Consider the following 11,790-nt stretch of genomic DNA (forward strand, 5'->3'; position numbering starts at 1 on the left):
ATTAAAAAAATTATAGGGATTAAAGGTAAAATTTAATAAAATTATAGAAGCAAAATATTATGTTTTTTTTTTCAAAAGATATGACAAACTAAATTTTTTTCTTTGGCCTGAACAACAAGTGAAATGGGAATATCAAAATTATTTAATTAAAATCATGAACAGTTAATTAAAAACGGCTATATAAACGCCTCCTTGGTCGCCCAACAAAATCCAGTTCTGAGATAGTCGTCACAGCCAAGTTTTATACTTAATCCAGTGTTTCCGTCTCTCTTAGCCTGTGAGCCCTTCTGGCCGGCGACGGACGTCATGGGTTCGACCAGCAACAGTTCCATGAACCCCAACGGCGGCGCCTCCTCCTCCGAAATCGAAGGCCGCAGGACGGTGAACTTCTCGGCGCCGAGGGGGTTTCTGACGAAACTGAAGTCGGCAGCGAAGGAGACGCTGTTACCAGACGACCCTTTCAAGCAGTTCAAGAGCGGAGCGACGAGGAGAGATAGAATCGTGAAAGGAGTACAGTACTTCGTCCCCATGTTCGAATGGCTTTCAACTTACAATCTCCGATTGTTCTGGTCCGACCTCGTCGCCGGCCTCACCATCACCAGTCTCGCCATCCCTCAAGGCATTAGCTACGCTAAGCTCGCCGAAATTCCACCCGTCATTGGCCTCTGTTAGTTCTGTTTTCTGGCTTCAATTCATATATATGCTTAATTTATCGATCTCCTTCTTGTGTTCATGAGAGCGTGTGTGTGTGTGTGTGTGTGTGTAACTGCAGATAGCAGTTTTGTGCCGCCGCTGGTGTATGCGATATTTGGAAGCTCAAGGCACATGGCGGTGGGGACGATAGCGGCGGCGTCATTGCTTCTGTACCAAACGGTTTCGAGCGTGGCGAAGCCTGAGGACGATCCTGTGCTGTATGTTCATTTGATTTTCACCACTACCTTCATCACCGGCGTATTTCAGGCTGCTTTAGGTATTCTAAGGTGAGAATCAAATTACAACTCGCTTATGAACAGTACATGTTTTTATCACACATGCACACATATATTACATGATCATCGTTTATTTCTATATAATTATCGTTTTGTTGAAAGTTTCCACCGCTGTTAAGAGACGACGAACACTGAACAGCGAATTTCGATCCCGAACCGTGTTCACTGTTTGCACAGATTCTTGTGCATCAGCCACGGAGCAGTTTCGGGCATCCATTTAGACCGTTCAGATTTATATAATCACTATGATGAGTCTGCTCTAACAACTATATATACTGTTTTATTGTGGGTTTCGAACATTGTATTGACATGTTTGGGTTGTGTGGGTGCATGTGAATTTGAGAAATTGAAATAAAAACAAGTTTAATCACATGTTAAACAGTTTTTTTAATTCTTATTGACATTATTCTATATACTTTATATGAACTAAATTTTTCATCCCTTTTCTCTTGGCGCCCATATTAATATACTATATATATATATATATATAAAACAAATCCATGAACCTTGGGTTTGCATTACCCTCTCTTAATATCTCTGTCTCTATATATAATCATATCTGTCCATTAAATTATTCATTTAGTTTAATATTGTAAGATTACTAATTATAACATTAAACTAAATATATTATTCATTTAATTACTACCATAAAGCACATTATGATCTTTGCTTTTAACAACATTTAAGTGACGATATTAAATATACGAACATTAAATGATATAGATAATTAAATTAACTGTTTGAATTATAAATATGGAGAGAATGAGGGAATTCAATTCTTATAAACCATGAATAGTTTGATTAATTTCTATGTAGACAGGACTTGTGCAAAGCATAATGAACAGGACGTTTTATATTTATGGAAGGATACAAGCAGAGAGAAAAGATACCTCCTCTTGTTTATTTATAGGGTAGAGAATTTTTTTTTTTTTTTGGGTTAAGTCATCTCATTAAATTTTTATAATAAATTTTTTCATTTACCCTCCACTAATATTGGCGAGAGAAAATACTTTATCCATATTTATATATAAGATATTTTTAATTGAATCAAATATACTAATAAAGTTTGCTATTTAGTTAAAATCCTATTAAATCACGGTAATTTTTTAATTTTACCTCTAATAATGTTGATTAATATCATGGTGGTGTGGGTAAAACATACAATTAATATCTCTTCTCTCTTTTCAAAACAAGGACAAAATTATTTAATTATTTAAAAATATTGTGACACATATTATAGTTATGGACAAAATAAGTTTTTAAAAAACACCTTATATATAGAGACAGAAAAAGTATGTTGTTAAAATATATATATTTAATAGAGATAAAATTAAAAAATTATTAAATTTTTAGATAAAATTAATGAGTTTTAAACATTTCTTGATTTTGGTAAAATATATTAAAAGTGATTTATAAATAAAACTTAAAAATTAAAGCGTTTTCTAGGCCCTATTGAAGATGTGAAACCCATAAACTTTTATATCTTTTTCTCGTCCCAAGGATCTACATCTACTCCATCTATTAAAAAATATAATATATTTTTAATTTTAATTGAATTATATCATTAATAAATTAATCTTTAAATTAATATTATCTTTTTATATTTATCTTTATTTTTTACTAAAAATAAATGGTTGAATGATTTATTTATTAAAAGTCTTTTTTGTCATTTATTAAGAGTATTTTTGAAAAAAAGTGTTAATTACACATTAAAAATTAAAAAAAGGAAGTATATATTTTAAAAGGATGGAGTATTTAGAGAAAATTCATATATCTTCATTCCACTTTATTTAGTTCAATTAAAAATTAACAATAATTTGCGATTTTACAGATTAGGGATATTGGTGGATTTCTTATCGCATTCGACCATAACAGGCTTCATGGGAGGGACAGCAGTAATACTGTGTCTTCAACAACTGAGGGGCATATTTGGAATGACACATTTCGCCAGTCGCACAAGCCTCATCTCTGTGCTCAAGGCCATCGTGGTCAACAGGAATGAGGTTCGTATGCCACATATTAATAATATTGTTACCTGCAAGTTAATACATAAAAATAATATTTTATTTTCAAAATACATGTCTTTTTAATTTATTATTTCTGTTTTTTTATTTCTTTTGAACATTTCAAAGCATCATTTATTATTATCTTTATTATACTCTTATTTTCTCTAACAACTTTAAAACAATATATTTTTAAAGCTTTAAGGGTAAATTTAATAGGGAAAATCACTGCAAAGTTAATTGCAGTAATCCTAATTATGGGTCTATGAAATACATAAACTACTCTTAAGTTTTAAATTTTTTATTTTAAATATATTTTATGTATAATTACTGATTTTTTTTTTTAAAAAAAAACCCATCCCATCCCTGACGGAAGCTCCACTGGAAACCATGGATCACCTGAGCCACAGTTCTTGGCATGTCTCTTTGTTTTTTTTGTTTTTTTTTTCCTCTCTATAATATCCACAATCTTTTTCTCTATCATTCACTTGCCCAAAAATGTTTTCGATCGAAGTCTCTAAAATTATAGGCACCATACTCTGAACTTGGGTTTACAACTAGGGTGTTGCGTGGCTCAGGCGATCCGTTGTTTCTAGCCGAGCTTCCATCGAGGATGACCCCAAAAGATTTGGGAATCAATGGATGGGTTGTTTTTTTTTTAAAATAAAATTAAATGAGAATAATTTAATAATTATATACAACATAAATTCAAAATAAAATATTTGTGATTTGGGGGTATATAATTTTTGCAAGTCGCGAGACCTTATATTAATTTGAATCCCTATAATGGACTTTTTTGTGATTTTCCTAATTTAATAATGTACTCTGTGTCTTTATGTATTAATTATATCTTAATACTATGTGTATAATAATACAAACACCCCCCCTTAAAAGACGTAGATAGAGTATTAATATTGAGGGACAGATTTAAGGGGGCAAGCAACCATGTTCAATTTTTTTTTTTTTAAGTTTTGTTTCGTTTTTATTTGTAAAAAAATGTTAAAACTAAATTTTACCCCAATATTATGTAATTTTGTATTTTAGCCCCATAGAGTTCTTTCTAGATGGGTTCTAGTTAGTACATCCTTTTCTTCTTTTATATATCAAGAGAGTTTATATTTACTTACAGTTTACTTCACGTCTTCACCTTCTACAGCATGAGCTAGCTTCATGTCATGTGTGGCATTAGTTGCAACTTTTAATTTGCTATGCTTGTCCTTTTTTATGTCAAATTATAACATTCTAGCATAGTCTCCATATAATTAATACGTAAATTTAACGTAGTGTCATAGTATATAAAAAAGTACAAACCTAAGTAAAGAAGAAAAAAGATGCAAAAATATCACATCGAGTGACAGTCAATTAAAGAAATGTACATGAAGCTGAGATGAGTGATATGAAAATGATATTTAAAAAAAAATCAACGTTTTACTTGATAATTATATGTAGCTAATTGTAATTAATTTTGTTTTTGTTAGGAATCAAATTAAGCTAATACTTTTTTTTAAATATGTATATTTTCTTGAGTTAGATAAGGTGGGAGACCACACTCATGGGCGTCATCTTCGTTGCTTTCTTGATGTTCACTAAATATGTGGTAGGTGATTTATCTTGTGTCTTTAGTATTACTGTGTATTTATATTGCTCCAAAAAATTCGTCTTTATACTTTTGTCTCAGAAAAATTAGGTGAACTTTTATAGAAATTAAAATATTTTTTGGTAAAAACTAATTCATTAATTTTTACTTACATTAATATTGGGATTTTGCAGAAGAAGAAAAATCAGAAGTTCTTTTGGGTTGCAGCTATAGCTCCAATAACAACAGTGATCGTTGGAGCTATCATCACCTACCTTGCCAAAGGCCAAAATCATGGAATTCAAATTGTTAGTTAATGAATTATTAATCAAGTTTACTTTTTCCTATTTTCTTTGATTTAATTTATTATTATCTTACATAATAAGTTATTTTAATTACTTCAGGTGGGTCACCTAGATCGAGGCTTAAATCCTCTATCTATCAGCTTACTAAACTTTGATCCTAAATATTTACCGGCAGTCCTGAAAGCTGGCATCATCACAGGCGTTTTGTCACTGGCGGTAAGAAATTAAATTAAATTAAAATATTCATGTACTTATAAGTTTCTTTCAATTTTAAATTAGGTCACTGTATTTTTTTTATCCCTTATACATGTTAATACCTAAAAGTTAAAATTATTAAACACTTGAAATTTATAAGAAAATTGATTTAATTATTTTGATAATTTTTTTGTTTTGATACAATTTTTACATTTTTACAAAAAAATTATGTGGAAAAATTATTTAGAAGACATAGGCTAATTATATAAATTTTGAGTTATAAGAAAATATGTAATTAATTCTATAAGAGCTTGATTAAAATAAAATATATTACATGAACCTAATTCTAAATTAAAAGAAACTATAAGAACTTTGTAGATTAATTTTTTAGAACATATAACATAAAAAACAAATTTTCAAACATGTTTCTTTTTTCATTTTTTTTTGTTTTTCAGAATAAAAAACTATTCAGAAAATAGGTAATTAAACATGCCTATATAGTTCCATATTTTGTTTCACGTTACCCATATAATTATATTTTATTATGTTCTTATTTGCAGGAAGGTATAGCAATAGGAAGAAGCTTCGCTGTGACCGAAAATACCCCCCATGACGGGAACAAGGAGATGGTCGCATTTGGTCTAATGAACCTTCTTGGCTCTTTCACTTCATGCTACTTAACCAGTGGTACGTAATTAATTAATTAATCAATCAAGATTGATTAATTAATTAATGAATGTGGGTAATAATGTAAATAATGAATTTTGCAGGGCCATTTTCGAAAAGTGCAGTGAATTATAACTCAGGATGCAAGACGCAGATGTCGAACGCAGTGCAAGCAGTGTTTATGGCGATGACACTAATATTTTTGGCTCCTTTGTTTGGATACACTCCTCTAGTGGCACTGTCAGCGATCATTATATCAGCCATGTTGGGACTTATTGACTATGAAGAAGCCATCCATCTCTACAAGGTCGACAAGTTTGACTTCCTCATTTGCATGTCTTGCTTCTTAGGAGTCACCTTCATTAGCATGGACGTTGGCCTCTTCTTATCTGTGAGTCCCCAAATCTCAATAATCAACTAACTTATTCATATAATTATTTCAGAACCGGATTGATGAACCAGCAGGCCGGTACCACTTATCTAACAAGAAATCGGCCTACGATTTGGTCTAGTCAACTTTTAGATCATTGGGGAAAGTGAACCACAACGAAACCAGTTAGAATCGGATTTCATTTTTTAAAAAAAAAAAAAATCACTATCGTCAAATTATGTTATTTTGTGTTTTTATTTGTCTTGTAACTAGTCAAGGACGAATCCAGAGTTCAATACGTATGGGGGATTTTCAAATCACATAAAATATGGAGGGCTAGAGTCAATTTTAACATTTGTTTTTTACAAAGGAAGCATTATACTATAAATACAAAGAAAATGGGAAAGTATGGGCGCTTGCCCCCTTTAGATTTGTCTCTACTTGCGGTTAACTTTTCTCTAGTGCTATATCCGCGAGTGTACGTATGATCATTTATCGGTGATTTTAGTTAATGATGAAAACTTGTGTTGGTTTAATTAGATAATTAGAGCGGCATATTTGATTATTTTGATTATTTGTAATAGACAATAGTTTTATTATACTATTAATGCAGTTGACTATAAATTTGACATATATGACAAATATATGGTTAAATATTGTTTAAAATATTATTATCTTTTTTATAAAAATAAGTTGAGGTGGGTTAGTTCCTGAGGGCTCACCAGGATGAGGACATATCAAAGAGCTCTCATAAAGAGGTATTTATAGATTATTCATTAACAAGATTTTCATATTGACAGCGAAAATTGATTTCACAACCTTATAAATTATTGGCCAAAACCTTATCAATTGGATCAATCTTTGTTGGTTTCATTATTTTAATTAAGGCAGATCGACCCAACCACCTGACTATAGTCTGACCTCAGTTCGGTTTTGACAAAAATTGATGGTAATTAAGTGCTGATAAATGATTTGGTATGTGAAGATTGGACTTGGAGTGCTGAGAGCACTGTTGTACGTGGCTAGGCCAGCGTCATGCAAGCTTGGAAAGATACCAGACTCATCTTTGTACAGAGACGTTGAGCAGTATCCAACTTCAACCTTATTGCCAGGTGTTCTCATCGTTCAACTTGGTTCTCCTATCTACTTCGCCAACTCTTCCTACATCAAAGAGAGGTATATATATATATATATATATATTCCTTTCTTTTTCCACTTTTTCCAACTTCATTAATTACTTGTTTCTTTGAATATATTATAGTCCCACATTGAGTGATTAAATAATTAATCACAACCATATAAATAAGTTGTGACTTTTTCCAACGTAGCTAATTTAGTGTGTGATTAATGCACAACTCTAATATGTTTATTGTAGATTTTGAATCTTAATTGAAGATCGTCTATTTTGAAAACAGACTGTTATTATGTATATTTATCTAGACTTTGACCTACCGTGTCTTCTTTTGCGATCTGAAATTTTCATGTAAATATTAAAATCGTATTTATGTATTTATAGTTCTAGACATATCTATATTAAAAAATAGATGATATACGATGATTATTAGCTTGTTTCTTATAAATTTTCTTTAAAAAAAATACTATGGAATAGGATCAGGAGGTATATCCAGAGCGAGGAGAATTCTCATATCGGGAATACTGTAGAGCAGGTCATACTCGATATATCAAGTACGTAAAGTATATATATGTTTTTGTGAATTTTCTACATATAAGGAAAATAAATTTTATCCTCTCTATATAATATGTAATTAAATATAACATTATTATTTAATTTATACATGGACAGGCGTAACCTCCATTGATGTAACTGCCATTGAAGGACTATTGGAGTTACGTAAGATCCTAGGAAAAAATGGAAAGCAGGTATGTATATCCCATGAATTCCGTGTTTTGCATCGGGTTTTTATTTTGCACGAAACTTATAGGTTCTATTAGTTGGAGGGGAGATTTTAATTATGGGAATCGACTTTGACTTTTCTTACTCTTTTAACTTACATCTTTAAAAAAAAAAAATTAAGTCCTATTTCGTTTTTATTGTCATTTAAATATATATATATATATATATATTATAATGCAGTTTTAAAATTATTTTTCAAAGTAAAATAAATAAAAAATCTGCTTGGTTGTATTAATTTAAAAATTATTTGAAAATAAAAAAAATTGATCGATAGCATAACCACCAACAATTAATGGTAGTGACTTATAATAATTATTGATTAGGGTAACTATAATTTTTAATAATCAACAATGTAATGTATTTTGATTTGGTTTTTGTTATTTTTTAGAACAAATAACAGAAAACATATCTTTAAATATTCTTTTTTTTCTTTTTTCAAAACAAAAAAGTGTTCTGAAATCAGGCAATCAGACAAGCCTTTAATTATTTATATAATAACACACATAATTTTTTGTTGTTGTTTGAATTATGCAGATTTCAATAGTGAACCCAAGGAAGGAGGTTATGGAGAAGTTGATAACATCAAAGTTTGTAGAAGTGGTTGGGAAAGAGTCCTTCTTTTTGTGTGTGGATGATGCAGTGGCGGCTAGTCAATTTCAGCTTCGTGCATCCAAGCAAATTCTTGAGAGATGATCATATATATCAAGAAATTATAGTGTGTGTTTGGTATTGTTTTGATTTTGGTCAAAATCGCGTTTTGGCCAAAGAAATATAGAAGCAGTCTTTTGATTTTGATCAAAACGTGGCTTTAACTAAAACCAACACAATACCAAGCACATTCTAACTGGCTATCTTATTATCTATAACAAAGCGTTGCTATCAAGGTTGTGATGATCTCTACTTTAATTTTAGATTTTGTGTGTGTGTGAAGATTATTGTTAAAGGGGATGAATAAAGTAAAAGGAAGGGGAAATAGATTTTGATGTTTTTTGGAAGAGATCGAGATAAATTAGCATACTATTGTCAGATCAAAAGCAATGTAAAATAATCATAGTGGATAGAGTGAACAATCATGATTGGAGTGATTTACTTGTCAATGTAAGTTGAGTTTTGACCATACCTCTGTCTCTCTATATTGTTTTTTCTAATCTCAGAAAGCATTTTCATCTAAATAAAAATATTTATTTTAAAAGTGAATATAATTAATAAGTTATCATAGGATATTGATTTCTACTAATAATTAAGTTAGAGATTTAACTACACTTCATATTTTAACAAATGGGTTAAAAATTGTTTTTCCTCTTAATTGATTTAGGAGCGTTGGATATCCTATATTAAAAGATGAGGCAATATGTAAGCCTCGAGTGTTATCCAAAAATTACATAATTCAAATAAACTAAGTGTGGTTAAGGAGTTGATCCTTTAACCAACTTAAGAAATAAATTATTTAAAACCTTAAAAAAATTATAGGTTCTACCTATAGTGCACGAAAGCAAGTTAGACAAAAGTGGAATAAAAAGATGCTGTCATGACAGCATTAAATTACTGTCATGATAGCTCTCCCGAGCCAACTTTCGGGAGGCGCCGTTCCGTTATTCGTCCTCCGATTGAAGTGATTTTAAAGCTCTCACTTAATGTAAGAGATTAATTCCATCTTGACCACTTATATTCCTCTGCATGAATATTATTAGACTCAATCATAGCCTTTATGATTACCTGATCAAAAGTGACTTTTGACTAGGTCAAAGTCCAGTGTCATCATGTAAGAATTCATGATGATCTCAAGTCAAAGGGCTTAGTGATAGGGTTACGTATGAGATAAGCTTATGACTTGTACCATGCATCTTTCCCATAGTGGGTCAATCCAGCACCTTATACTCTTTCAAGTTCCTATGACTTTAATTTGTATCTCTATAATTAATCAAAGTTATGATAGTCTTGTTTTATCTAGAACCCTTAAAGATGATTGATAAGGGACATTTAGAATAATCACTATAGTTTGTCCAAAGATACAGTTATCATAGTGAACATGCAATTGATATGATAACAAAAGAGAAATTCATTAAATAACAATGTGCATAGTACAATGATTAGCCCTAGGTCACAATTTTCAATAGTGCCAACACATCAAAATCCACTAAAATCATTCCAATGGAGTTCACAACCTGTTACTTAGAAAGGCTCAAACTCTTCAATCGTGAAAGGTGACTTGGCCAAAGGCTCCACATTCACTTTCGGATTGTGAATTCCCCCATTTTGAATATTAGGGGTGCTATGATGCCTTACTGCATACCCCTCTAGGGTGATATTAAGGACAAGTCCTACCCCACACCCCAATTAGGTGATATTAAGGGCTATTAATTAATAATTAAAAAATAGTAATGCTGAACTAGTATTGATAGAGTACCATGTGGACTTATTAAAATTAATTTTCCTAAGGTGAACTCTCACCTATATTCAAAATGATTGTGGTATTCATAATATATGCACAAAACATGACAAGCCTCAAGAGATATCCAGTTCCCAACATATCCAAAGCGAGGAGAATTCTTATATCGGGAATATTGTAGAGCAAATCATACTTGATATATCAAGCATGTATGGTATATGTTTTTAGTAATTATGTTTGGATTAAGGATAAACAATGTCCTTGAAGTATACGCAAAAGTGTGCAGATAACCTTAAACTTGACTTCAGGTCATTTCTACCCTTAAACCACTGAGAATTTAGTTTCTATCACCTTGTCCATCCATTTTAACCATTAGTCAAGTCCACATTTGAATTTTTTTAATAGTTCTTATTATAAATAATTTAACTGGGTCCCACCATTCATTTTTAAATAGTTTTTATTAGCTCGAACAAATTCAACAAAAACAACAATGCTTAAAGAATGAGAAGTTCATGCAAATTATTTGGAACAATCATTAGTCTCATTCTTTACTTATAATCCCTCTCACCATCTTGCCCTTAAAGTCTCTAGGAATCTCCTCTCCCTTTCTCTTTCTCAAATCTCTATCTCTCTCCTCCTAACAGTTTCAAACCACTAAGCAAGAACGAAGCAAGTTTCCTAGCAACCTTAGTAGTAACCTTTATTCTATTCCAGAATCCAAGAACAAAGACAACAAGTCTGGACTTCTTCTTTACTAACCCTTCCAAGTTTCCACCATGCTCGGCTATCGACATGCATGCATTCTATAGAACCTAGTAGAAATTGGCAAACTTGGATAGGTTGATATCTCTATTTTTACTAAAAAAAATAGGAGCCTGAGTGTGTGAATCTGTTAGAGTAAGGTGTGGGTCCTCCAGAGGTCATCGATGGAGGGCTCAAGTGTGTGTCCATGGATTCTTCATGCAAGTTTCGATGAGGGGGAGAGAGAGATAGCGAGGAGGGGAAAGAGAGAAAGTGGAGGAGATGGCTATCGGTTAGAAGCAAAAATACCTTTAATTAGAGCACCTTTATGCATACATGCATGCATAGCTTATGGAACTCCTCTCTCTCTCTCTATCTCTTCTCTCTAGTCCTCATCTTCCACCAGGTGTGGTGAATATGCTAATTTTCACTATTGTCCTCTTGTTAAACTCGTCTCTAGTGGTGATGTTATCCTTGACCAACACTGGGTTCCTGTGGATGTTGGAGTTGAAGCCTGATATTATCCTTGAGAAGAAAAGCAGAGAGGGACACTGGTGCAAAAAGCATATTTTACAACAGTTGAAAACTAAATTTCGTGACATAAGAAGTGATGTAGTGGAAAAAGGTGTAGTTGTAAGTTG

The 11,790-nt window shown here is 31.6% G+C and overlaps 1 protein-coding gene across 2 annotated transcripts; it reads left to right on the top strand.

Annotated features, from left to right (window-relative positions):
* Positions 1 to 218: 218 nt before the first annotated feature.
* On the top strand, positions 219 to 9,138 carry LOC129292239 (probable sulfate transporter 3.5). Of its 2 annotated transcripts, none has more exons than XR_008588886.1 (12): positions 219 to 667; positions 773 to 980; positions 2,821 to 2,992; positions 4,524 to 4,589; positions 4,763 to 4,876; positions 4,973 to 5,089; positions 5,629 to 5,755; positions 5,839 to 6,125; positions 7,090 to 7,216; positions 7,714 to 7,790; positions 7,909 to 7,985; positions 8,554 to 8,616. XR_008588886.1 is itself a non-coding variant. In XM_054929805.1 (12 exons), the coding sequence occupies exons 1-12, from the start codon at positions 307 to 309 to the stop codon at positions 8,710 to 8,712; spliced, it is 1,956 nt and encodes a 651-aa protein (XP_054785780.1). In that variant the 5' UTR covers positions 219 to 306; the 3' UTR covers positions 8,713 to 9,138. The 2 variants fall into 2 exon arrangements, 1 of the variants encoding a protein (XP_054785780.1); XM_054929805.1 differs by having other exon boundaries at positions 7,090 to 7,280; positions 8,554 to 9,138.
* The last annotated feature ends 2,652 nt before the right edge of the window (positions 9,139 to 11,790 follow it).

This window comes from Prosopis cineraria, unplaced genomic scaffold, assembly GCF_029017545.1.
Source record: "Prosopis cineraria cultivar Desert tree isolate PC_DT_omini unplaced genomic scaffold, ASM2901754v1 PC14, whole genome shotgun sequence".
In the NCBI taxonomy this organism is placed as follows: domain Eukaryota; kingdom Viridiplantae; phylum Streptophyta; class Magnoliopsida; order Fabales; family Fabaceae; genus Prosopis; species Prosopis cineraria.